This window comes from Rhinopithecus bieti, unplaced genomic scaffold, assembly GCF_001698545.2.
Source record: "Rhinopithecus bieti isolate Rb0 unplaced genomic scaffold, ASM169854v2 scaffold_75559, whole genome shotgun sequence".
NCBI classification, from domain to species: Eukaryota; Metazoa; Chordata; class Mammalia; order Primates; family Cercopithecidae; genus Rhinopithecus; species Rhinopithecus bieti.
Genome location: NW_016828162.1, coordinates 57,615 through 83,829, shown reverse-complemented (window position 1 = coordinate 83,829; position 26,215 = coordinate 57,615). Strand labels below are relative to the sequence as shown.

Sequence of the window (26,215 nt, the reverse complement as noted above, 5' to 3'; positions counted from 1 at the left end):
GATTGTACTGTTCAGAGGCGTGTAGCTGCATTAAAAGCCCTTTCTTTCCTTCTCTGTAACTGGGGTCGGAGGAGGGCTATCTCACTGAACTGGAGTAACACAGATAAAGCTGGCTGCCAAGTTAACAAGAGACACTATGTCTCTCAAGGATATGCTTTGTTTGTTTTTTTTGAGATGAAGTCTCGCTCTGTCATCCAAGCTGGAGTGCAATGGCATGATCTCTGCTCACTGCAGCCTCTGCCTCCTGGGTTCAAGTGATTCTCTTGCCTCAGTTCCTCGAGTAGCTGGGATTACAGAAGCACACCACTATGCCCGGCTAATTTTTGTATTTTTAGTAGAGACAAGGTTTAGTTGGCCAGGCTGGTCTCGAACTCCTGACCTCAGGTGATCTGCCGTCTTGGACTCCCAAAGTGCTGGAATTACAGGTATGAGCCACCGTGCTGGCCAAGGACATGGTTTTTTTTTTACCCATGGAGAGACTTTGTTTTCTAAATTCATAAATTGTTGGAAATTCTATCAGTAAAAATGAAACATCTGACTCTTGCTTGGAGGATCTAATCCACTTGATACAGAGTAGCAGCCTTGATTTCCAAAGCAGGTGCAGCGCTTCAGATAAAGGGTTTCTGGATGCAACATTTCACATGTACCTTCTTGTTTCCAATGATTCAGGACACTGGTTTCACTTGACAGTCCTGACCCGATGTTGACCTTGTTTTGCTCTAAGCTATCATTTGGTTGTCACCTAAACTCTACCCTCCCCCTTTATCTTGGCTTTTTCTTTTTGAGACAGGCTCTTACTCTGTCACCCAGTCTGACTGCAGTGGTGCAACTGATCACAGCTCACTGCAGCCAGGACCTCCCAAGCTCAAACAATCTTCTCACCTCAGCCTCCCAAGTAGCTGGGACTACAGGCATGCACCGTTTTTTTGTTTTGTTTTGTTTTGTTTTTTTTGAGATAGAGGCTCGATCGGCTGCCTAGGCTGGGGTGCAGTGGCACGATCTTGGCTCACTGCAACCTCTGCCTCTCGGGTTCAAGCGATTCTCCTGCCTCAGCCTTCCAAACAGCTGGGACTACAGGCACGCACCACCACTCCCAGCTAATTTTTTTTGTATTTTTAGCGGAGATGGAGTTTCGCCATGTTGGCCAGGCTGGTCACAAACTCCTGACCTCAGATGATACACCCACCTCGGCCTACCAAAGTACTGGGATTACGGGAGTGAGCTACCACGCCCGGCCCCCACCCACCTTTCTTTTTTTTGTTTTAGTTGATACAGGGTCTCACCATGGTACAGTCCAGGCTGGTCCTGAACTCCTGGCTTCAAGTGATCCTCCTGCCTTGGCCTCCCAAAGTGCTGGGACTATAGGAATGAGCCATCACACCTAGCCCCTTTCTTCAGTTTTCAAATCAAAATGATCCTTCAAGATCAAAGGGAAATACCTCCTCTGAGAAGTCTCTGAATGTCAGAGACAGACAATGTCTTCTTTCTTTTTTTTTTTTTTGAGATGGAGTCTCGCTCTGTCACCCAGGCTGGAGTGCAGTGGCCCGATCTTGGCTCACTGCAAGCTCCGTTTCCCGGGTTCACGCCATTCTCCTGCCTCAGACTCCCGAGTAGCTGGGACTACAGGTGCCCACCACTCACGTCCAGCTAATTTCTTTTTGTATTTTTAGTAGAGGCGGGGTTTCACCGTGTTAGCCAGGATGTTCTCGATCTCCTGACCTCGTGATCCGCCCAGCTCGGCCTCCCAAAGTGCTGGGATTACAGGCGTGAGCCGCCGCGCCCGGCTGACAATGTCTTATTTCTGTATGCTCCCCAACATTCAGTCATGCAGTTATTGAATAACACATTTTGAGAGATAACTATGAATCAAGTAACATGCTGGTTTCTGGGAGAATTGAGGACAAATTAACCTTGTCGAAATTTTAGGTGGATGAAAAAGACCAAATTAAATTAAAACACTGCACACATTTACAGCTGTGAGAAGCATTATAAATCCTGGGTGCTATGGGAGTTTTTGTTTGTTTGTTTGTTTGTTTGTTTTGAGTTGGAGTTTCCCTCTTGTTACTGAGGCTGGAGTGGAAGGTCATGATCTCGGCTCACTGCAACCTCTGCTTCCAGATTCAGACGATTCCCCTGCCTCAGCTCCCGAGTAACTGGGACTACAGGTGCCTGCCACCACACCTGGCTACTTTAGAATTTTTAGTAGAGATGGGGTTTCACCATGTTGGCCAGGTTGGTCTCAAACTCTTGACCTCAGGTGATCCACCCATCTTGGCCTCCCAAAGTGCTGGGATTACAGAAGTGAGCCACTGTACCCAACCAGGAGCTCTTTTGAGAAAGAAGGAAGTCCAAGAGATCTTCCTGACACCCTAGTCTGACTCTGCCCTTTGCCTGCTCAAAACTTTCCCATGGTTCCCAGCTGCCTTCTAGACATAAATCAAGTCCCTTCTCTGATAGGCCCAACCCCTTTATCATCTGATCCTAGCTCATTTTTCTGAATTTTCCTTAGTTGCTATTATTTTCTTTCTAAAGTGACACGTCATAATATTCACAAAGCACACAAGTCTTACGTGTACAGCTCAATGAATTGTAAATATGTGTATACCTGGCTGGGCACAGTGACTCACGCCTGTAATCCCAGAACTTTGGGAGGCCGAGGCGGGTGGATCACTTGAGGTCAGGAGCTTGAGACCAGCCTGACCAACTTGGTGAAACCCCGTCTCTATTAAAAATACAAAATTAGCTGGGCGTGGTGGCTCATGCCTGCAATCCCAGCTACTTGGGAGGCTGAGGCAAGAGAATCACTTGAACCCAGGAGGCAGAGGTTGCAGTGAGCCGAGATCGTGCCATTGCACTCTATCCTGGGCAACAAGAGTGAAACTCTGTCTCAATAATAATAATAATAATAATATAAGTGTATACCCATGCAAATACCATTCAGATAAAAATATGGCATATTTGGGGCACCCGAGGAGTCTCTCTTGTGGCCCCTCCCTTCCATACCCTGCTGATCTATCAGCACAGATTAGTTTTTGTCACCTTTTGAACTTCGTATTCCTTTTCTTTTTATACAAACACAAACACTCGAGTCATGACTGGGTAGGGTGGTTGAAGCCTGTAATCTCAGCACTTTGGGAGGCCAAGATGTGAGGATCGCTTGAGCCTGGGATTTCAGAGACCAGCCTGAGCAACATAGAGAGACCTCATCGCCACAAAAAAATTAAAAAAAATTAACCAGGGGCGGTGTAGTCCCAGCTACTTAGGAGGCTGAGGTGGGAGGCTTGAGCCCGGGAATTCCAGGCTGCAGTGAGCCATGATTGGGCCACTGCACTCCAGCCTGGGCAACACAGCCAGACCGTGACTCAAAACAAGCAAACATACAAACAACAGAAAAGCAGGACTGGCGCGGTAGCTCATGCCTGCAATCCCAGCGCTTTGGAAGGCTGAGACGGGGGTATCGCTTGAGCTCACAAGTTAAGAGACAAGCCTGGGCGTGGGCTATATAGCGAGATCCAGGTCTCTACCAAAACAAAACCACTCAGTTTTAGTCATCTACAACGCCCTGCCTGGAAGCACGCTATTTTGGGCCTCTGAGCCTTTGCACTTGCTATTCCTTCTGCGCTGGGGAGAGCACAAACCCTGCCCGAAACTTCTAAAAATGGTGCCTGGATAAATGAAGGCATCAGAGTTGCGATTGGACGGGCGTCTGTTGGATGGCGCCACGGCTGGCACTTATTGGGAGATGCTCATTGGACAGTCACGTGACTGGACCAAGCCTCCCGAGGGAGCGAGGCAGGTGCGGTCACATGACCCGGCGGCGCTGCGGGGCAGCGGCCATTTTGCGGGGCGGCCACGTGAGGGACGCACGTTCAGTGGGGCTCTCACGTGACCCGGGGCGCGCTGCGGCCGCCCGCGCGGACCCGGCGAGAGGCGGCGGCGGGAGCGGCGGTGATGGACGGGTCCGGGGAGCAGCCCAGAGGCGGGGGTGAGGCGGGAGGCAGACGGGCGGGAGGAGGGCGAGCCCCCTCGCCGGCGGGTCCCAAGATCCTTCCTCTCGGCCTGGGGCTGTGCGATCTCCAAGCACTGAGGGGCAGAAACTCCCGGATCGGGCGCTGCCACACTCCAGCCCCCTCCGTCCTCGGAGGTTCCTGGCTCTCTGATCCCCGTGCCCCGATCCCTGCCTGTCTGGCGCTCTCGGACCCCCGAGAACTAGGGGATCTCGGAAGCCAAGCCCCCGGGCAGGCCCGGGCTTGTCGCCCGCACCACTTCCTGCCTCTGGCACTGGTGGGAGGGGCGGGTCTCGCCTCTGCCCCCTCAGGCCAGGGGTCCGGATGCATTTAGTGTTCCGCTACCCTCTTTCCCCAGGGAGAATGTAGGATACAGGCCCAGCGTCCTGGCCTTTCTCCATCAGGGACTCAGTTGTCTGGGCCTCCCCGTCACATCATCTGCTAGGGTCCCAGAAGTCCAGGGTCCCCAGCTCTGCCCTCCTTCAGGGACCGTGAGCCTCCGCAGCCTCCTGATCCCCTAGAACCCAAGAGTCCAGGCACCTCTTCCCTTCCTTTCTCCTCTAGGGCCCACCAGCTCTGAGCAGATCATGAAGACAGGGGCCCTTTTGCTTCAGGGGTGAGTTTGAGGTCTGATTATTGTGGCACAGATTTGAGGAGCGACACCCCGTTCTGATTCTGCACCCTCACTCCATCCCCACTCTAGTTTCATCCAGGATCGAGCAGGGCGAATGGGGGGGGAGACACCCGAGCTGGCCCTGGACCCAGTGCCTCAGGATGCGTCCACCAAGAGGCTGAGCGAGTGTCTCAAGCGCATCGGGGACGAACTGGACAGTAACATGGAGCTGCAGAGGTGTGGGCCCCGGGACCCAGAAATCCAGCCACTGGGCTCCCTGAGAACACAGGAGTCTCAGCCCCGCATTCTCCTCCTCCCCTAAGAATTAGAAGTCTTGGCCCTACAACTCAGCGCAAGCGTTCTGGGCTCCCAGCCGTCCTCTCCGCCAGGATCTTAAAACCCTCCTTCAGGGAGTCATTTTTCCCACCTTCCTCAATGTGTGTCTTGTCCCCTTCCCTTGCCCCCCGTTGGCCTGTTGTTTTTCATGTCAGCCTGGCTTGGGCCTCAGTCTCCTCATCTTTAGTGTGCGGTGGATGTGGGGATGTCCACCATCAGCCTGATGCTGGCTCCCCAGCACTGGTTCTCCTCTCTCCTGCAGGATGATTGCCGCCGTGGACACAGACTCCCCCCGAGAGGTCTTTTTCCGAGTGGCAGCTGACATGTTTTCTGACGGCAACTTCAACTGGGGCCGTGTTGTCGCCCTTTTCTACTTTGCCAGCAAACTGGTGCTCAAGGTGGGCAGCTGCAGGGCAGTGAGCCCAGGGGTGCTCCCCTCAGACCTGTGAGGACCTAGGGATCGTGGGATCAACCCCCTGCAGTGGCCCAGTGACCACAGAGGGCATGGAGAGAGATGGCTGTGCGCTGGGTGTCTGCTTCTTTTATTCATTCAACAAGCATTTACTGGGCCTGCTATGTGCCAGGCCTGTACCTGGCACCTGGGACACAGCACCGTACAAAGCAGGCTGCATCCCTGCTCTCAGGGACTTCACATACAGGGGCGAAGTAAAGGGGGCAGTGTGATTTAGCAGAGTGGTCAGGAAAGACTTCTATTTTTTTTTTTTTTTTTTTAGACGGAGTCTTCCTCTGTCGCCCAGGCTGGAGTGCAGTGGCGCGATCTTGGCTCACTGCAAGCTCTGCCTCCCAGGTTCACACCATTCTCCTGCCTCAGCCTCCCGAGTAGCTGGGACTACAGGCGCCCGCCACCACGCCCCGCTAATTTTTTTTTGTATTTTTAGTAGAGACGGGGTTTCACCGTGTTAGCCTGGATGGTCTTGATCTCCCGACCTCGTGATCCACCCGCCTCAGCTTCCCAAAGTGCTGGGATAGGCGTGAGCCACTATGCCCGGGCCATTTTTTTTTTTTTTTTTTTTGAGATGGAGTTTGGCTCTTGTTGCCCTGGCTGGAGTGCAATGGCGATGATCTTGGCTCACTGCAACCTCTGCCTCCCACCAGGTTCAAGCGATTCTCCTGCCTCAGCCTCCTGAGTAGCTGGGATACGGGCTGTGCACATTATCCTGGCTAGCTTTTTTTTTTTTTTTTTTTTTTTGTAGTTAGTAGAGGACAGGGTTTCACCATGTTGGTCAGGCTGGTTTTGAACTCCTGACCTCACGTGATCCACCCACTTTGGCCTCCCAGAGTGCTGGGATTACAGGCATGAGCCACTGCAACCAGCCAGGAAAGACTTCTAAGAGCAGGTGACATTAAAGCCAGAGTTGGAATGACAAGAAGGATGCATTGATCTATGGTGATTGGGGGAAGAGGCATCCGGTAGAGGGAACAGCAAGTGCAAAGGCCCTGAGGTAGGACCAAGCCTTGTGTTCTGACGGTAGGGAGGAAGCCAGTGCTGTTGGAACAGAGTGAGCTGGGGGAGACGGTGGGAAAGGAGGGCACAGTTGGGCAGGGGCAGATTGTGTGGAGTTTTTTGGGCTGCTGGAAAGACTTTTTTTTTTTTTTTGAGACAGGGTCTCGCTTTGTTGCCGAGGCTCGAGTGCAATGGCACCATCTCAGCTCACTGCAACCTCCACCTCACAGGTTCAAGTGATTCTCATGCTTTTTAGCCTTCCAAGTAGCTAGAATTACAGGCACGTACCACCATGCCTGGCTAGCTTTTATATTTTTAGTACAGGGTTTTGCTGTGTTTTCCAGGCTAGTCTTAAACTCCTGGCCTCAAGTGATCCGTCCACCTTGGTCTCCCTAAGTGCTGGGATTACAGGCGTGAGCCACCGCGCCCAGCCTGGAAAGACTTTAAATTTACTCTGAGTGTTATGGGAGTGACTGGCTGGTTTTACGGAAGTGACGTGACCTGATTTATAAATTTAAGGGATTATTCTAGGAAGTATAGATGCCCCTTGACTTGCAATGGTGTTACATGTACCTAGTAATCCCATCATAAATTGAAAATAACATAAGTTGAAAATGCATTCAATGCCCTGATAAACCCATAGTAGGGTCAAAATTGTAAGTCGAACCATCGTAAGTTGGGGACTGTCTGTATAGCGAAATGTTCATTGTAGAACCTAGGTGGCGGTTATATGGCTGTTAACTGTGGAATTTTTTTCACTTTTCTTTATGAAGATTCTCATAAGGAAATATGATGGGGGAGGTGGTGAAATGATCCTGGCTGTTGGCCAAAAAGAGATCATGGGGTACAAGGGCAGAAGCAAGGAGGCTGGAGAGGTGGCACCTGTCATAGTCTTGCTGAAAGATGACAAGCCCAGGCCTGGGTGGTAGCAGCAGAGGTGGGGGGGTGGATTTAAAGAAGTGGGGTCTTGCTCTGTTGCCCAGACTGGAGTGTAGTAGTGATCATAGCTCACTGCAGCCTCAAACTGCTAGGCCCAAGCAGTTCTCCCACCTCAGCCTCCAGAGTAGCTGGGACTATAGGAGCATGCCACCATGCCCCACTAACTGTGGCATTAGCCTTTTTCTGTAGAGATGGGGTCTCGCTATGTTGTCCAGGCTGGTCTCCAACAGGGAGGGATATTTCTTTTTGGAAGTTTTGTTTGTTTGTTTTGAGACAGGGTCTTGCTCTGTCACCAAGGCTGAAGTGCAGTGGCGTGACTTGGGCTCACTGCAGTCTTCACCTCCCGGGTTCAAGTGATTCTCCTACCTCAGCCTCCTGAGACGCTGGGATTACAGGCGCTCCCCACCATACCAGCTAATGGGAGGGATGTTTCTTTTTTTTTTTTTTTTTTTTCCTGAGATGGAGTCTCGCTCTATTGCACCCAGGCTAGAGTACAATGGCGCGATCTCGGCTCACTGCAACCTCCACCTCCTGGGTTCAAGCGATTCTCCTGCCTCAGCCTCCAGAGTTGCTTGGGATTATAGGCGTCCGCTACCACACCTGGCTAATTTTTGCATTTTTAGTGGAGATGAGGTTTCACCATGTTGGCAGGCTGTTCTCGAACTCCTGACCTCAGGTGATCTGCCTGCCTCAGCCTCCCAACGTGCTGGGATTACAGGCCTGAGCCACCACGCTCGGCCGAGAGGAATATTTCTTGATGTGTTTTCAAGATTGAGCTGATGGGGCTTGAACGTCGGAGGTGAGGGGAATAGTAGTGCAGGTGACGGTGGGGCCACCTACAGAGCGGGGATGACAGAATAGAAGTGGCCAGATAAAGGCTGAAGGAGAAGTCTTGGGAGTTGGGAGAGAAGGTCAAGGATCCATGGGCAGGGGCTAGTCTTCTCTGGCCGGGCGCGGTGGCTCATGCCTGTAATCCCAGCACTTTGGGAGGCTGAGGTGGGTGGATCACAAGGTCAGGAGATTGAGACCATCTTGGCTAACACCGTGAAACCCTGTCTCTACTAAACATACAAAAAATTAGCCGGGCGTGGTGACGGGCTCCTGTAGTCCCAGCTACTCGGGAGGCTGAGGCAGGAGAATGGTGTGAACCCGGGAGGCGGAGCTTGCAGTGAGCCGAGATCATGCCACTGCACTCCAGCCTGGGCGACAGAGCGAGACTCCGTCTCAAAGAAAAAAAAAAGAAAATTCCTCTCTGGAGAAGTGACATTTGCCCTGAACGCTGAAGGGTGAGAATTTGCTTGGTTGAGGCCCGTTTGGGCGGAAACAGGAGCACATGAAGAGGTCCCGAGGCAGGAAGAATTTGATGGGAATTAAAAAAAAAAAAAAAAAAAGGGGCCGGGCGCGATGGTTCACATGCAGCACTTTGGGAGGCTGAAGCCCACAGATCACCTAAGGTCAGGAGTTTGAGACCATCCCGACCAACATGGTGAAACCTGTCTGTACTAAAAATACAAAAAAAAATTAGCCCAGTGTGGTGGCAAATGCCTGTAGTACCAGCTGCTTGGGAAGCTCAGACAGGAGAATAACTTAAATCCGGGAGGTGGAGGTTGCAATGAGCCGAGACTGCGCTATTGCACTCCAGTCTGGGCAACAAGATCAAAACTCCATCTCAAAAAAAAAAAAAAAAAAATTAGCCAGGCATGTTGGCAGGCACCTGTAATCCCAGCTCTTTGGGAGGCTGAGGCAGGAGAATTGCTTGAACCCGGAAGGCAGAGCTTTCAGTGAGCCGAGATTGCGCCACTGCCCTCCATCCTGGGTGACAGAGCAAGATTCCATCTTAAAAAATAAAAAAAAAATGGAAGCAGCTCAGTGAGGCACAAAACAGGAAGTGGAAAGGTGGAGCGAGGTCAGGCTAGAGCCTGCACACAGGGCTTGTGGGCTGCGTTGTGCCTTCAGGTCTTCATCCTGAGGGTACTGGGGAGCCACAGAAGGCTCAGGGGTAGGGCAGTTGAGAGTAACATGATCTTGTTTACAATTTTATTTAATTAATTAATTTATTTTTTGAGACAGACTCTTGCTCTATTGCCCAGGCTGCAGTGAAGTGGTGTGATCTGGGCTCACTGCAGCCTTTGTCCCCTGGGTTCAAGCGATTCACCTGCCTCAGCATCCCAAGGAGCTGGGATTACAGGTGCTTGCCACCACACCCAACTGATTTTTGTATTTATTTATTTATTTTGAGATGGAGTTTTGCTCTTGTTGCCCAGGCTGGAGTGCAATGGCGCGACCTCGGCTCACCGCAACCTCCGCCTCCCGGGTTCAAGCGATTCTCCTGCCTCAGCCTCCCAAATAGCTGGGAGTACAGGCATGCACCATCATGCCCGGCTAATTTTGTATTTTTAGTAGAGATGGGATTACTCTGTGTTGGTCAGGGTGTTCTTGAACTCCCAACCATAAGTGATCCGCCTGCCTTGGCCTCCCAAAGTGCTGGGATTACAGGCATGAGCTGGCGCACCTGGCCATGTTTACAATTTTTTTTTTTTTTTTTTTTTCTTTTTTTGAGACGGAGTCTCGCTCTGTCACCCAGGCTGGAGTGCTGTGGCCGGATCTCAGCTCACTGCAAGCTCCGCCTCCCGGGTTTATGCCATTCTCCTGTTCAGCCTCCTGGGTAGCTGGGACTACAGGCGCCGCCACGTCGCCCGCCTAGTTTTTTGTAGTTTTTAGTAGAGACGGGGTTTCACCATGTTAGCCAGGATGGTCTCGATCTCCTGACCTCGTGATCCGCCCGTCTCGGCCTCCCAAAGTGCTGGGATTACAGGCTTGAGCCACCGTGCCCGGCCCATGTTTACCATTTTTGAAGCCGACTTCAATTGTGGGTGGCAGAAATCTTTGAGGGGAGGCAAAGAATTGAGAAAGGAGGCTTGGGGCCACTATCGCCAGGCACGGGGACAAGGTTCAGTCCCTAACACCCACTCCACTCCCCACAGGCCCTGTGTACCAAGGTGCCCGAACTGATCAGAACCATCATGGGCTGGACACTGGACTTCCTCCGGGAGCGGCTGTTGGGCTGGATCCAAGACCAGGGTGGTTGGGTGAGACTCCTCAACCCTCCTCACCCCAACCACCGCCCCTGCCCCACTGTCCCTGCCCACCCGCCACTCCTCTGGGACCCTGGGCCTTCTGGAGCAGGTCATAGTGGTGCCCTCTCCCCATCTTTGGATCATCAGATGTGGTCTATAATGCATTTCCTTACGTGTCTGATCAATCCCTGATTCATCTATCCCACTGACCTCCCGGTGACTTCTGACCTCACTGTGACCTTGACTTGATTAGTGCCTTCTGCCCTCCCTGGAGCCTCCACTGCCTCCGGAATTGCTCAAGTTCATTGATGATCCTCTGACCCCAACTCTTTCCTTTTTTTTTCCCTCACTGAGAAGGGGTCTCGCTATGTTGCCCAGGTTGGTCTCGAACTCCTGGCCTCAAGCAATCCTCCTGCCTCAGCCTCTCAAAGTGCTGGGATTACAGGTGTGAGCCACCATGCCTGGCCTGAGCCCAGCTCTTTAATGCCCATTCATGTTAGTCCCCTGCCCACAATCCTGCGTTCTGACCTCCTCCTCCCTCCCTGATCCTGCCTGTGCCTGCCCAGGGGCTGCCCCTGGCTGAGTCGCTGAAGCGACTGATGTCCCTGTCTCCAGGACGGCCTCCTCTCCTACTTTGGGACGCCCACGTGGCAGACCGTGACCATCTTGGTGGCTGGAGTACTCACCGCCTCCCTCACCATCTGGAAGAAGATGGGCTGAGGCCCCCAGCTGCCTTGAACTGTGTTTTCCTCCATAAATTATGGCATTTTCTGGGAGGGGTGGGGATTGGGGACATGGGCATTTTCTTACTTTTGTAATTATTGGGGGGGGTGGGGAAGAGTGGTCTTGAGGGGGTAATAAACCTCCTTCGGGACACACTGCGGCATCTGAGTCACTGGGCCTCTGCCCTGCTCCCTGGCACATCAGGAGAGCAGGCCCTGCCCACCGCCCCATGCCAGGCCTGCCGTCTGCTCACCTAGAGATACCTGCTCGGGCCACTCAGGGACATGGGGCTCTCTGCACTCCCTTGACATCTTTTTCTGAGGTGCCCAGTGGGGTCTGTGGGTTAGGGATGAGTTGGTCCCGGGCCTGCCCCGCAGGAGCCCACAGTCCTGAAGGGAAAGGAAGGTGACTGGTAGCACATCTGTCGCAGCCCAGGATGATCTGTGCAGGACGGAGGCAGTGGCCTGTGAGACCTGAGCAGGTGTGTGCGTAGGGGGAAGAACAGCACAGCTGGCTGCAAAGCAAGCCTCCAGGGCCTGGGACCAGAGCCTGGAGTGTCACACATGGGACCTCAGGAGGCCATACCTTTACTGAGCTGGAGAATGGGGGTGGGAGGAGGAGGGATGGGAGGACCAGGGAAGCAGGAAGGGCTCTGGAGCCTGGTGGTGATGTCACTGGAAGGTGGCAGGCTGAGGACACCAGGGAAATAGGGCCCACGGAAGAGGCCTCCTGAGCTGGGCTGATGACAGAGAGGAAGGGACCTGGCTGGGGACTGAGAGGCTGGAGGGCAGGGCAGAGGAGAAGGAACCTGGTCTGGCCCCGCAGCTGGGTGGGGCCCCCCTGGAGAGGAACGCCCGGAAGAAGCTGCTGAACTCAGAGGCCCAGTGACCTCAGACAAGGGCGGAGCGAAGACAAGGGGGTCAGAGGATGTGGGTTCTCAGTCACAGAGTCTCTGGCGCCCCCTCTCTCTGGCTCTGTCATTCCCCTCTGGGTCTTTACCCCCTCCCATCTCTGGGCCTCTGTCCCCACTTCTCTCTCTCAGTCTCTGTTCCCACCCCACCTTTGGCCCTCTTTCTCTGGGCTCTTTCCACCCCTCATCCCCAGACCTCTGGCCTCCTCTCTCTGGATCTCTGTCCCCCCCTCTGAATCTGTGGCCCCCCATCTCTGTGTCTCTGTCCCCCCACCCTGAGTCTCTGTCCCCCTCCCTCTGGGTCTCTGTCCTCCTCTCTCTGGGTCTCTGTCCCCCTCTCTTGGGTCTCTGTACCTCCCCTCTCTCTGGGTCTCTTCTCCCCTGCCCTGTCTCTGTCCCCCCCCATCCCTGTCCCACCCTCTCCCTGGGTCTCTGTTCTTCCACCTAGTCCCTGTCCCCTTCTGAGTCCCTGTTCCCCCTCTCTCTGGGTCTCTGTCACCCTCTCTCTCTGGATCTCTGACCCCACCTCTCTCTGGATCTCTGTCCCCCCTTCTCTCTGGATCTCTGTCCCCTACTCTGGATCTGTACCCCCACTCTGGATTTCTACTCCCCCCGGGTCCCTCTGGGCCTCTGTCCCCCCCACCCCTGGGTCTCTGTACCTCCCTGCCTCTGCTCCCCCCACCTCTGTCCTCCTCTCTCTGGGTTTCTGTCCCCCTCTCTCTGGGTCTCTGTCCCCTCCTCTCTCTAGATCTCTGTTCCCCTCTCTCTGGATCTCTGTCCCCCTCTCTCTGGATCTCTGTCCCCTCTCTCTCAGGGTCTCTGTCCCCTCTCTCTCAGGGTCTCTGTCCCCTCCTCTCTCTCAGGGTCTCTGTCCCCTCTCTCTGGATCTCTGTACCCCTCTCTCTGGGTTTCTGTCCCCTCTCTCTCTGTCCCTCTCTCTCTGGGTCTCTGTCCCTCCCCCTCTCCCAGGGTCTTTGTCTGAGTCTCTTTTTCTCTGGGCCTCTGTCCCCACCCCACGTTCTCTGTGGTCTTAAGATCCTGTCTCTCTCAGCCCCTCCTCTACCTCCACCTATGGGCCCCAAGGCCCCTCTCGGGACTAAAGGTCTCTGGGCTGAGGTATGACATTTGGTAAATGAGTAACTCGGGTCCCACAGTCAACAGGGTGCTTTGGGTGGCTGCCCCTCCTCCATGGACTCTTCCCAGAGACCCTAAGTGAGGGGAGAGAGAGGAGAATAGGATCAATGAGTGTCCACTGAGCCACCACCCAGAGTGAGGGGACAATATGGCCACAGGCAGGATCCCAGGGGAAAAAAAAACATGGGAACCAAAAAGACACGGAGACAAAGCACACAACCGGCTTCCAACAAGGGGGAATCTGGGGGGAGGGGGCCCGATTTGGGTCTGAGCCAGGTCTAGTTCTGAGGGTCCCACCAAAAAACTCGGGGAGTGCCAAGGGGATGAGGTCAGCGAGTGGCCCCACCCCCATCCTTTCCCGCGGGGGCCCCTTCCCGCGCTGAGCTCAGCATGACTCAGCAGTCGCTGCCTGCAACAAGGACCCCAGATACCGGCCTAGCGAGGCATCTGCAGATCCCCTCAGTCAGGGGCTGCCCCGCCTGGGCTGCTCGGAGCGGCTCCTCTGTAGAGCGGGGCCTGACCTCACACCCCACGCCCCAGTGGCTTCAGCTCCCTGCCCAGCGCACGGGCTACCTGCATCGGGGCACTTAAGCAGGGTCAAGGTTTGCGCCTACTCCGTCTCCCAGAAATCAACATGGACCAGGTCCACTTAAAAAATACGCATTAGTTGAAGACAGACGTCTCGTCCATAGGTCCCCAGACTGTTTGTCCACAACGCAGGGCTTCTCTTTGTGGGCCTGAAAGAGCACACCTCAGGCAAGACACGAGGGCAACTTCAGAGACACTGTTTTCAGGGCCAAGGAGAATTCTCGGAGTCTATGAGTTGCCTCCAAAACAGCCCCCAGGACATGCAGTCCCAGAGACACCGCAAAGCTGGAAACAGACATTTCATTCCTTCCCATTTCCACTGCCAGAAAACGACTGGGCCCTTGAAAGAGCTCCAAGGTATCCCCAAAGTCCCAGCCAGTCTTTGGAGGGTTTCAGAGGGCTGTCTAGGGTTCCAGAAGTCACCCTACCTCATACAATGCTCCTCCTGGGCTTCCCGCACGGGGTGAACCCCACGGCTCCAGAACAACTGCCCTTTCCAACTTGCAGAGCACCTCAAGGACCTAAAGATCGCCCCGGGGAGGGCTCCAAAATATAGAGTTTGCATCGTGAACTCCCACCTCTGTAAAGCCCAGGACTCCAGTCCTCGCACCCCTCCGTCTCCCAGAGAATTCCAGGGGTCCAGAAATACCATCTCACTGCCTTCCAAGCTTCCCAAGGATCCGGAGACTCCTTATCTCGCAGCACAAACCTCAGGCAACTACAGGTCCTCCCTGCAACTCTGAGTTGCCCCTCCCCCCAACTCAAGGTTCCAGAAAAATCCATGCCCTCCAAAACCCCAGAATCTGACTTACTTTCCCGAGGCACCCCCAGGACCCCAGGGTCATCATTTCACGGGACTCTTAATGCTCCCATAAAACTATGGCCTCCCAGAGGGACCCCAGCCCCCATCCCCCCGCCCACGAAACCCTCCATTCCTCGAATCAGCCCCTGGGCCTCAACCCCACCAAGCCCCCATTTCACAACACACTCGCGCTACAGGCGCGTGACTTCCCCCTGCTTTGGGGCGGGGGCTGAGACTCCTGTGTGCTCCGGATTGGTCAGGCACGGCCTTCGGCCCCGCCTCCTGCCACCGCAGATTGGCCGGTAGCCCGCTCCGAGCGCCCCGCCTCCGAGGGCCAGCGCACTATAAAAGAAGCCGCCCTAGCCACGTCCCCTCGCAGTTCGGCGGTCCTGCGGGTCTGTTTCTTGCTTCAACAGTGTTTGGACGGAACAGATCCGGGGACTCTTTCTTCCAGGCCCCGAGCGCCCTTCGATTTCATCTCCACTTGCAACCTCCGGGACCACTTCTCGGCCATCTCCTGATTCTGGGACCTGCCAGCACCGTTTTTGTGGTTAGCTCCCTCTTGCCGACCAACCATGAGCTCCCAGATTCGTCAGAATTATTCCACCGACGTGGAGGCAGCCGTCAACAGCCTGGTCAATTTGTACCTGCAGGCCTCCTACACCTACCTCTCTCTGGTGAGTCCCCAGGACGCCCCTGGCCCTAATTTCCCCCAGCTGCGCACGTTCGGCCCTCAGCGCAGGCGCCGGCCTTCTTTGTCCGGTCGAGTAAACAGAGGGCGGAGTCCCCCTTGGCCTCGCCTCCCGCTAAGCATTGTTCCCTCCATCTCTTTCCGTAGGGCTTCTATTTCGACCGCGATGATGTGGCTCTGGAAGGCGTGAGCCACTTCTTCCGCGAATTGGCCGAGGAGAAGCGCGAGGGCTACGAGCGTCTCCTGAAGATGCAAAACCAGCGTGGCGGTCGCGCTCTTTTTCAGGACGTCAAGGTAACTAGTGTGTGGGTAGGGTAATGGACTACATCTCCCAGCAGGCCGTGCGCGCGAGGAGCCTTGATTTGAGGGCTTAGATGTCGCGTGGGCTTCGGGGAGATTGAGTTCGGTCTTGTGAGCCCTTTTACGGCTGGAAATAGAGGCGCACGTCGTGCAGTACCCCCAAGACGCGGCTGTCCACACCGCTGCGTAGTCTTAAGGACGTGTAGCTGTAAGAGCTAGGACGGGGTGCGGAGAGTGATAAATACAAGCTATCACATGTCTTTGTGGCCTGGGCCTCTGACCCCCACCAACTCTTGGGAAATGTAGGTTTAGTTCCATGTGCCGAGTGTGTGTATTCTGAAGCCATTTCTCCTTTCCGTATAGAAGCCAGCTGAAGATGAGTGGGGTAAAACCCCGGATGCCATGAAAGCCGCCATGGCCCTGGAGAAAAAGCTCAATCAGGCCCTTTTGGATCTTCATGCCCTGGGTTCTGCCCACACGGATCCCCATGTACGTACCCCCTGCATCCATGACTACCCAATCATACCCTTCAAGCCTTTGCTCTCTTTGGGCAGATTCCCTTCAGAGCCTCATTAATTTTTTTTTTTTTTTTTTTTTTTTTTTTTTTTTTTTTTGAGACGGAGTCTCGCTCTGTCGCCCAGGCTGGAGTGCAGTGGCGGGATCTCGGCACACTGCAAGCTCCGCCTCCCGGGTTCACGCCATTCTCCTGCCTCAGCCTCCCGAGTAGCTGGGACTACGGGCGCCCGCCACCTCGCCCGGCTAGTTTTTTGTATTTTTTTAGTAGAGATGGCGTTTCACCGCGTTAGCTAGGATGGTCTCCATCTCCTGACCTCGTGATCCGCCCGTCTCGGCCTCCCAAAGTGCTGGGATTACAGGCTTGAGCCACCGCGCCCGGCCCAGAGCCTCATTTAACACCTGTCATATTTTAATCTGCAATTGGCAGCTCTTTCTCCCTCTTTTCCAGGGATCGGGTTTCTAATTTCTCCCTCTTCTCTCTCAGCTCTGTGACTTCCTGGAGACTCACTTCCTAGATGAGGAAGTGAAGCTCATCAAAAAGATGGGTGACCACCTGACCAACCTCAACAGGCTGGCCGGCCCGGAGGCTGGGCTGGGCGAGTATCTCTTCGAAAGGCTCACTCTCAAGCACGACTAAGATCTTGCCTTCTGAGCCCAGCGACTTCTGAAGGGCCCCTTGCAAAATAATAGGACTTCTGCCTAAGCCTCTCCCTTCAGCCACTAGGCAGCTTTCTTAACGACCCTAACAAGCCTTGGACCAAATGGAAATAAAGCTTTTGATGCAGCTGGTGGTTTTGTGTGTGGTATGGAAGATGAGGTGGGATCTGTTCTCATAAAGCTTCTGGTTGGGTTGGGGATGCCAGTGAAAGAGGAGTTGGCCCCATCTCCCATTTTCTTATCTCTTCTAAGACAAGAAGCTAACTGGGTAGTGTTGAACTTGAGGGTTCTCTGCTTGCCTGGCTGTTAACTGTCCCTCGCAGATGACAGAGAGAGCCTCCAGGGAGTTGAATTAAGACCTGGGTTGGTACCTGGAAACAGATCTGTTCGGTCTCAGCCAGAAACAGCACTATTTAACGAGTGATTATGGGCCCAGGTGGGCCGATGAGCTGATGTCAGGAGTTCGAGACCAGCCTGACCAACATGGAGACACCCCGTCTCTACTAAAAATATAAAATTAGCCGGGTGTGGTGGTGCATGCCTGTAATCCCAGCTAGTCAGGAGGTTGAGGCAGGATAATCGCTGGAACCTGGGAGGTGGAGGTTGCGGTGAGCCGAGATCAACGTCATTGCACTCCAGCCTGGGCAACAAGAGCGAAACTCCCCTCTCAAAAAAAACCAAAAAACATGTCTGCCTCACGGAGGTTGCAGTGAGCTGATACCGCGCCAATACGCTCCAGACTGGGCAACAGAGACTCGGTCTCAAAAAAAAAAAACCCTTCAATTTTGGGAGGCAGCTGAAATTATTAGGCCCTTTATGTGGGCACATTGAGGCTATTGCTATGCAACTTGCATGGCAACCAGGAGGCTCACTGAGGTCTTTGCTCCAGAGTTTACAGATTATGGCCCAAGCTTCAGTAATCCCAATGTGAGGCGCACACTGCGGAACTGACAAGTGGAGCTGAGCGGCCAGGCACACGTGATGCCCAAGCAATGCTGGACAAGGCGTTTAGGGTTCATCATAGAAATGGGATGTGAAACTTTGGGCCTGATTCTCCAAGCGGGAACTGAAAAAGCTGAAAACAGGCCTTAAAAAGCATCTGCTGCGTCCTAGCTGCAAAACTGCTATGTCAGCTCTGACTCCTCCCCTTCTTCCCCTGGGGCTGGGGTGGGGTGGCTCAAGCCTGTAACCCCAGCACTTTGCGAGGCCGAGGCAGGAGGATCACTTGAGCCCAGGAGTTTGAGACCAGCCTAGGCAACATAGGGAGCCCCCCATTCTCTAAAAAAAATAAATAAATGTAACGAGGTGTGGTGGCACGTGCCTATAGTCCCCGTTACTTGGAAGTCTGAGGTGAGGATCACTTGCGCTTGGGAGGTTGAGGCTGCAGTGAGCCATGATTTCTCCACTGCACTCCAGTCTGGGATTCAGAGGGAGATCCTGTTATCAAAAAAAGAAGTGGCCAGGCACGGTGGGTCACACCTGTAATTCCAGCACTTTGAGAGGCCGAGGCAGACAGATCACCTGAGCTTAGGAGTTTGGAGACCACCCTGGCCAACATGGTCAAACCCTGCCTCTACTAAAAATACAAAAATTAGCCCAGTGTAGTGGCGTGCTCCTGTAGTTCCAGCTACTCAGGGGGCTAAGGCAGGAGAATTGCTTAAACCCAGGAGGTGGAGGTTACAGTGAGCCGAGATGGCTCTCCACTGCACTCCAGGCTGGTGACACAGCCAGACTCCGTCTCAAAAAAAAAAAGCTACACAAGGTTCACAGCTGTCCTATAGATCTTCTTCCTAGTCACATAGCCCCTTTATGCCAAAGATGTCTTAAGCCAAATTTTTGCCACTTGCAAATCAAGGCCCAAGTAAGCAATCAGAGGTACCTTCCGTGAATGACACTGGAATTTTAGAACAGTAAAATCCAAGTCTCTCTAGAATAGGAGGATGAGCTCGGACCAGGGAAGGGGTGGCATTGGGGGGACGTCAGACCCAGGCCCACCAAGTATTCATGTCTGACCACACCTGGGATTCTTAAATATAGATGTATTTTTTTCATCTCATCTCCGGACACACTCCAATCACACCCCTCCTTCCCTCCCCTCCCAACTGCAAACCAAGCGGTGCAGACACAGCACAGCACACATGAGGGTCCCTCCTTTTCACCAAAGCTGAAGGCAGGGCACAGTTTGGGGATGGAAGAGCCTCGAGGTAAATGTGGGGGTTCTAGAACCCAGTGACCTCAGTTCCGGATCATGGGAAAGGGACTAGTATGCAGCAACGTGGTAAGGTTCCAGATCTAGAAGCCAGGACCTAGAACCTAGTGGTTTCACAGTGGGCTGAGCGGTTGGGAATAAGCCAGGTCAGGGGTGGGGGAAGACAGCCAGCTCTGTCCTCTGCAGGCAGATTCCCTGGAGGGAGATCTCAGATAAAGAAAGGAGGAGTAGGATCTGGTCCAGAAAAGGCCAGAAAGGCAGGAAGGCATCTGGACCGAGACTGTGTGTCCTCCAGAAGGAATGAGCAGCCAAGTGGTTCTGCCACCTCTGGCTTGGCCAAAGTGTAGGGGATGACAGGAGCTGGATGGAGGGATCCTCCAGGCAAAGCCTGGCTCTGACATGCCAGGGAGGGCTAGAACATGAGCCCATCCCAGAGCCCAAGTTCTGGAGTTGAAATGGAGGACCATCTGCTCTCAGTTACCTTCAAACTCTGAAAAGTGCCCCGGCTCTGGACTTGATTGCCCCATTCGCAGGGACACCACGTGGTTTCCAGCCCTTGGTGACCCGCATGCTGGGCCTGAGCGCGGCCTGCTCTGTATGCTGTAGAATTTGCAAGCCTCACGGGGGCTCTAGGAGCCCCAGACCTGAAAGCACCATGCCAGGTTTCCTAAAACCTCTGGCACCACCGCAGAGTAATGGCAGATGCCTGGCCTCTGGGAAGCGGTCCAGGCCCAGGGGATTCCAGGGCGCGGATTATGCACTCTGGAATCAGAGAAAGGCACGGCTTTGTGGATTCTGGAGTGCAGGAACTTGGAAAGTGGAGGTGGAGGGGCTGGAGTGTTTGGCGGACTGAGGGAGGGCACTGCGGGGCCACACCCAGTGGGGATCTGGAGCAGGGGTTTAGGAGCAGCCCCGCTCTGCATCCTCTCTCTGGAGCAGGGAGGCAGGACAGGCAGGGAGTGTGGTGGGGGGGACTTAGTTACGCTCCTCGCCCAGAGAGCTGGTGGGGCTGAGGGGCTCGCTGGGGGTGCTGAGCGAGCTGGAGGTGGCCGTGTCCACAGAGTTGCGCTTGCTCCCGCTGGTGGAGGAGGTGCAGGACGCTCGGCGCGGCCACTCTGGTGCACGAATGTTGCGCCTGTCCTTGGCGGCCTCCTCGTCCTCATCGTAGCGCTCGCTGTCTTCCTCCAGAGGCCCGTTCCGGGGATCCTCCTCGTCCTCGCTCTGGTGCGGGCTGGAGTGTCGTGACAGCGAGGGCGACGGTGGCACCGAGGCCGGCCGTGGGTAGCGGTACCCTTGGGCCTGCATACGGGGATATGGGTGCATATACCTCACAGTCCCACCCAGGCATCCAGCCACCTCTAGGCCTTCCCACTCCAGGAGGAACCCCCAGCCCTTTAGCTCCCGGCTAAGCAGAAATCCAGGGTCCACTCACCGCATCCGCCTCGCTGGGCTCGTAGGTGAAGTGCTCTGGAAAGGCCTTGGACAGCGCCATGTGGCGTGCAGACATATAATACTAGGGGAAAGGAAGGGAGGGGGCAGAGGACGTGAGAGCCAGGCCGTGCCACTCCCAGGCAGATGATGGGGCTCCTGGCCATACCCTTTATGCAGATAAGCACACCCTGCTGCACCATTGAGCCTGCCCCATGCAAATAATCCATCTGACTCCACCCCTTATGGAAATAAGCAGACCTATGAATGGACAGTTTCTGAGCCACACCCCTCAAACAGGGGCCAAATTCTCAAGCAGGCACCTCTTTGGCCACACCTTTATGCAAATGAGAATGCCTGACCAATGTTCTTTTTTTCTTTTTAAACAGGGTCTTGCTCTGTTACCCTAGGATGGAGTGCAGTGAGGTTGATCAAGGCTCACTGCAGCCTCAACCTCCGGGGCTCAAGAGACCCTACCACCTCAGCCTCCCCAGTAGCTGGGACTAGAGGCACGCACCACCACACTCGGCTGATTTTTTTTTTATTTTTAGTAGAAATAAAATGTTGCCCAGGCTGGTCTCTTAACTCCTGAGCTCAAGCAATCCTCCCTCTTAGGCCTCCCAAGTGCTGGGATTACAGGGATGAGCCACCACCGCGATCGGCCTGGTTCATTGCTTAAAGGGACAGCAACTGTTGCAAGTAGGATGAGACCCTTCACCCTGCACCAAAGCCCCAGAGCCAGGAGCGGCTGATTTCCCAGGAGAGGGTAGGAAGTGCAGGGGCGGGGGAGGTCCTACCCGGCCTAAGTATTTCCAGTCCAGAAGGTCGGAGAGCCGCTCCGTGCGGTTCCGCTGGATGATACGCTGCCGCCGGCTCTGCTGACAGAAGCTGTAGAGGAAGGAGGTGAGCTGCGAGCAGGAATCATCCAGGCTGCGGAACCGCCGGTCGAGAATGTAGATACCTGCGGAGGCCAGGACCTGGGTTCAGAAAATGTTCTGGGGAGATCTTCATTGTCTCCAGGACTCTGTGGCACCAGGACCCCTCCTCTCCAAGGGACCCGAGAGCCCCCCCATTTCCTGGTGCCCCTGGTCCCCAAGGGTGCAAGCTCCTCCTTCCCAGGATCCAGGAGTCCCGGCTCTCAAGCCCCCTTCTGGAATCCTCAGGGGCCTGGGCGCTGACCGTAAGCTGAGGGGTCTGCGATGTGTTCCTCCATGAAGCAGCCGAAGCCGGAGAGATTGGTGGAGACACTGGGGATGCCCATAACCGTGCACTCAGCTGCGGGAAGGCAGGAAAGAGACCCACTTAGCTTCCCCCATCTCCTACCGTCTTCATCGCAATAGACGCCTCAACAGCGCCCTCTACCAGTGCCTGTACCAAGTGCCAGGCGCGGTGCGGAGCGTCGCTGTGCAGAGCATCGCTGAGCCCCCACAACCAAGCTGTGCATTTCCCTGTTTCTCAGAGGGTACGCTAAGAAGCTCAGAAAAGAGAATTACTTGCTCTTGTTCCAAGGTCTCGGGATGCGGGAAAGTCTATAGTTGGGAGATAAGGATGCTAATTTATTGAGCGTTCCAATGTCCGTTTGACTTAACTCTCACAACCTGTAGGATTGGGCCAAGGTCCATCATTCTACTTAATTGTTCACAACCTGTAAGATCCTTTCTTGTGCCAGTATCTTGTACAGACTTAGTCTATTTTGATGGGGGGTAAGATAAGGTCTCTCATTATTAGTATCCCTGTGTACAGAGCATCTACTGCGTCTTGTTTAATACCTTTAACAACCTTGAGAAATAGTTCAAGGAATGTATTATAATTTTTTGATGGATTTTTATGCTTTTTTTCTTTTTTTCCTTTTGAGACAGGGTCTCACTCTGTCACCCAAACTGTAGTGCAGTAGCACAATCTCGGCTCACTGCAACCTTCACCTCCCAGGTTCAAGCGATTCTCGTGCCTTAGCCACCCGAGTAGCTGGGACTACAGGCGTACGCCACCATGCCCAGTTAGTTATTGTATTTTTAGTAGAGATGGGGTTTCACCATGCTGGTCAGGCTGGTCGCGAACTCCTGACCTTAGGTGATCCACCCATCTCGGCTTCTGAAAGTGGTGAGATTATAGGCGTGAGCCAGTGCGCCTGGCCCAATGCTATTTTTTTTTTCTTGAGACAAAGTCTCACTTTATCACCCAAGCTGGAGGACAGTGGCTTGATCACAGCTCACTGCAGCCTTGACCTCCTAAGCTCAAGCAATTCTCCCACCTCAGCCACCCAAGTAGTTGGGACTACAAGCACACAACACTACGCCTGGCTAAAAAAAAACAAAAACAAAACAAAACAGCCAGGCATGGTGGCTTAAAAAAAAAAAAAACAGCCAGGCATGGTGGCTTATGCCTGTAATCCCAGCACTTTGGGAGGCTGAGGCAGGTGGATCACGAGGTCAAGAAGAAAAAAAAAAACATCCTGGCCAACATGGTGAAACCCTGTGTCTACTAAAAATACAAAAATTAGCTGGGTGTGGTGGCACGCGCCTATAGTCCCAGCTACTCCAGAGGCTGAAGCAGGAGAATCACTTGAACCCGGGAGGCGGAGGTTGCAGTGAGCCAAGATTGTGCCACTGCATTCCAGCCTGGTGATAGAGCAAGACTCTGTTTCAAAGGAAAAAAAAAAAATCTTTTATAGAGACAGGGTCTCACCATGTTGTCCAGACTGGTCTTGAACTCCTGGGTTCAAGTTATCCTCTCACCTCAGCCTTCCAAGGTGCTAGGATTATACGTGTGAGCCACTGCTCCTGACCTATAATAATAATAATTATTATTATTATTATTTTAGACAGGGTCTGACTTTGTCGCCCAGGCTGGAGTGCAGTGGCGCGATCTCAGCTCACTGCAACCTCTGCCTCTGGGGTTCAAACAATTCTCCCACCTCAACCTCCTGAGGGACTGGGATTACAGGTGCCTGCCACCATGCCCAGTTAACTTTTGTATTTTTAGTAGAGATAGGGTTTCACCATGTTGGCCAGGCTGGTCTCAAACTCCTGTCCTCAAGTGATCCTCCCACCTTGGCCTCCCAAAGTGCTGGGATTATAGGCGTGAGCCACCATGCCTGGCTTGATCTATAATTCTTATTTAAGTGTTTCTAAAACCTCTGTAAACTGCAAAATAGGCACTAAATATAATAGGTCTGGGCGGGGCAGCGGTGGCTCAAGCCTGTAATCCCAGCACTTTGGGAGGCCGAGATGGGGCAAGATTTCCGAGGTCAGGAGATCGAGAACCATCTTGGCTAAACACGGTGGAAACCCCGTCTGCTACTAAAAAAAGTACAAAAAACTAGTCCGGCGCGACGGTGGCGGGCGCTGCTAGTCCCAGCTACTTTTGGGAGGCTGGAGGCAGGAGAAATGGCGTAAACCCCGGGAGGCGGAGCTTGCAGTGAGAACGAGAATCCGGGCCATGCCACTCCAGCCTGGGCAACATAGCGAGACTCCGTCTCTAAAAAAAAAAAAAAAAAAAAAAAAAAAAAAACTATAATTTTAATTTTAATATTATATAATATATATATATATTAGGTCTGTGAGGCATAGTGGGGTGCACCTGTAATGAGGAAAACAGATACTCAAGAGGCTGAAGCAGGAGCATCACCTGAACCTAGGAGTTCCAGGTGAGTCTGGGCAACATAGTAACACCCCCATCTCAAAAAACAAACAAATAGTAAAAAGTATTAAATATATATTTATGATATAGTTTGACTCTGTGTTCCCCCCCCACCAAATTTTATCTTGAAATGTAACCCCACGTGTCGAGGGAGGGAAATGATTGGATTACGGGGGTGGTTTCCCCCTCTGCTGTTCTCATGCTAGTGAGCGAATTCTCACAAGATCTCATGGTTTTATAAATGTTCGTTTTTCCCGCCCCTCACATACTTCTCTTTCCTGCCGCCAGGTGAAGAAGCTCCTTGCTTCCCCTTCTGCCATGACTGAGTTTTCTGAGGCCTCCCCAGCCATGTGGAATTGTGAGTCAATTACACCTCTTTCCATGATAAATTACCCAGTCTTGGATTTTTTTTTTATATAGCAGTGTAAAAACAGACTAATACTATCTATCAATCTATCTATCTATAAAACAAGCCCTATGGGAAAAGGGGAATTGGGGCCAACCACATGACTCCTAATTATCATGCCAGCACAGTTTGCAAGACTTGTTAAATTACTAATAAATTAGGAAATGGCACTTATTTAGCTTTTATTTATTTATTTATTTATTTATTTTTGAGATGGAGTCTTGCTCTGTCGCCCAGAGCACTGCACTGCTGGAGCACAGTGGCGTGATCTCAGCTCACTGCAACCTCCACCTCTCAAGTTCAAGCAGTTCTCTGCCTCAGCCTCCCGAGTAGCTGGGACTACAGGTGCGTACCACCACACCTGGCTAATTTTTGTATTTTTAGTACAGACAGGGTTTCACCATATTGGCCAGGCTGATTTCAAACTCCTGACCTCCTGATCTGCCCATCTCGGCCTCCCCAGGTGTTGGGATTACAGGCGTGAGCCACCACGCCCGGGCTTATTTAGCTTTAAAAACACTGGCTAATCTGAACCAACAAGAGGAAGGTAGAGTCGATGGGCACTGGCAATGTCTTGCGAGGAGACTTGGCCACACTCAGCTGTGTTTGTGAATTGTGCATTTCATTGCTGCTATTTGGGGGGCCAAATGCCCACGCACTGGGACAAATCAGTGTGAACTGTGATATCCATTTGACACTAACTAGTCCTCAAAAGTCAGTCTTCTAGTTTCTCAATACATGAGCTATTGTGTCACAAAAGCAGGCGCTGTAGCAGAACAGATGACTACCATTGTTCCCGTTTTGCCAAGAAGGCAACAGGCTCAGAGAAGGCCAGTGCCTTGCCCCAGGACATGCTAGCTCTGACTAGGATGCCATGACCACGCTGTCCCCTGCCCACTACACTCACCCGGCGTGTAGCCCCAAGGCTCATAGTAGGATGGGAAGACCCCAAGGTGACAGCCACGGACAAACTCCTCATAGTCCACCGGGAGCAGGGGGCTTGTGGAGGAGAGGAACTCTGGGTGGAAAATCACCTGGTAGTGAAAAAGAAGGGCTCAGCCCAGGCGCCTTATTTAGCTAAGCCCTGAGATCCCAAGGTGGCCCAGAGAGGGTAAAAAGCTTGTCTAGCATCACACAGCATGTGTTTGGCAGGACCAGTGTTCAAATCCAGGTCTGTTTGAAGCCAGGGTTCCTTCTAACCACAGCAATGCATTTGATAAAACACATGGGGGAATGGAGTGTGTGAGACCCAGGACCCAACCCCTTCCCTCTGCCGTGCCCAACCCAGCCCTGACCAAATGCCCTCACCTTCACCCTGTCGGCACTGCTATTGAAGAGGCCGATTCGGCGGATGGTGGTCAGGATGGGGTCTGAGGAGTCATCCAGCATATTGTGGGTGCACACAGGGGGAAAAGACTGCCGCTGTAGGAGCCACAAGAAGGGTAGGGGGTCATGGAAGGGACAGAGAACTCCCTACTTCCCCATGAGCCATGCTGACTCCAGGGAAGTCAAGGAGGCCACAAGTGCCACCAGGCCAAGGAGCAGCAAACCCGAGTGATTACTAGGAGTTGTGGATCCACCAGGCTCTGGTAAAACTCCTAAAAATACAAAAAATAGCCAGGCGTGGTGGCGGGCATCTGTGGTCCCAGCTACTTGGGAAGCTGAGGCAGGAGAATGGTGTGAACCCTGGAGGCAGAGCTTGCAGTGAGCCGAGATTGCACCACTGCACTCCAGCCTGGGAGACAGAGCAAAACTCCGTCTCAATAAAAAAAAAA

At 53.4% G+C, this 26,215-nt stretch overlaps 3 protein-coding genes across 5 annotated transcripts in view; 2 read left to right on the top strand and 1 right to left on the bottom strand.

Annotated features, from left to right (window-relative positions):
* The first annotated feature begins 3,875 nt into the window (after window positions 1-3,875).
* Window positions 3,876-11,315, top strand: BAX (BCL2 associated X, apoptosis regulator). 2 transcript variants are annotated; one of them, XM_017864306.1, is made up of 6 exons: window positions 3,876-3,985; window positions 4,572-4,623; window positions 4,711-4,857; window positions 5,219-5,354; window positions 10,345-10,449; window positions 11,053-11,315. In XM_017864306.1, exons 1-6 carry the CDS (start codon window positions 3,952-3,954, stop codon window positions 11,155-11,157), a joined length of 579 nt encoding a protein of 192 aa, XP_017719795.1. In that variant the 5' UTR covers window positions 3,876-3,951; the 3' UTR covers window positions 11,158-11,315. The 2 variants fall into 2 exon arrangements, with proteins under 2 accessions (XP_017719795.1, XP_017719796.1); XM_017864307.1 differs by lacking the exons at window positions 4,572-4,623; window positions 4,711-4,857 and having other exon boundaries at window positions 3,888-3,985.
* A 2,756-nt stretch (window positions 11,316-14,071) lies between these two features.
* FTL (ferritin light chain) lies at window positions 14,072-16,885 on the top strand. Its single transcript, XM_017864308.1, has 4 exons — window positions 14,072-15,271; window positions 15,433-15,579; window positions 15,949-16,074; window positions 16,586-16,885. Exons 1-4 carry the CDS (start codon window positions 15,170-15,172, stop codon window positions 16,736-16,738), a joined length of 528 nt encoding a protein of 175 aa, XP_017719797.1. The 5' UTR covers window positions 14,072-15,169; the 3' UTR covers window positions 16,739-16,885.
* Window positions 16,886-18,777: 1,892 nt separating this feature from the next.
* Window positions 18,778-26,215, bottom strand: part of GYS1 (glycogen synthase 1) — a 26,187-nt gene continuing 18,749 nt past the window's right edge. For both annotated transcript variants that reach the window (XM_017864300.1, XM_017864301.1), the window contains exons 11-16: window positions 25,749-25,862; window positions 25,348-25,474; window positions 21,575-21,670; window positions 21,193-21,356; window positions 20,400-20,480; window positions 18,778-20,266 (exon numbers count right to left, since the gene is read on the bottom strand). In XM_017864300.1, coding sequence (XP_017719789.1) covers window positions 19,943-20,266; window positions 20,400-20,480; window positions 21,193-21,356; window positions 21,575-21,670; window positions 25,348-25,474; window positions 25,749-25,862 — 906 coding nt within the window. In that variant the 3' untranslated portion in view covers window positions 18,778-19,942. The remainder of the gene's footprint in view (window positions 20,267-20,399; window positions 20,481-21,192; window positions 21,357-21,574; window positions 21,671-25,347; window positions 25,475-25,748; window positions 25,863-26,215) is intronic.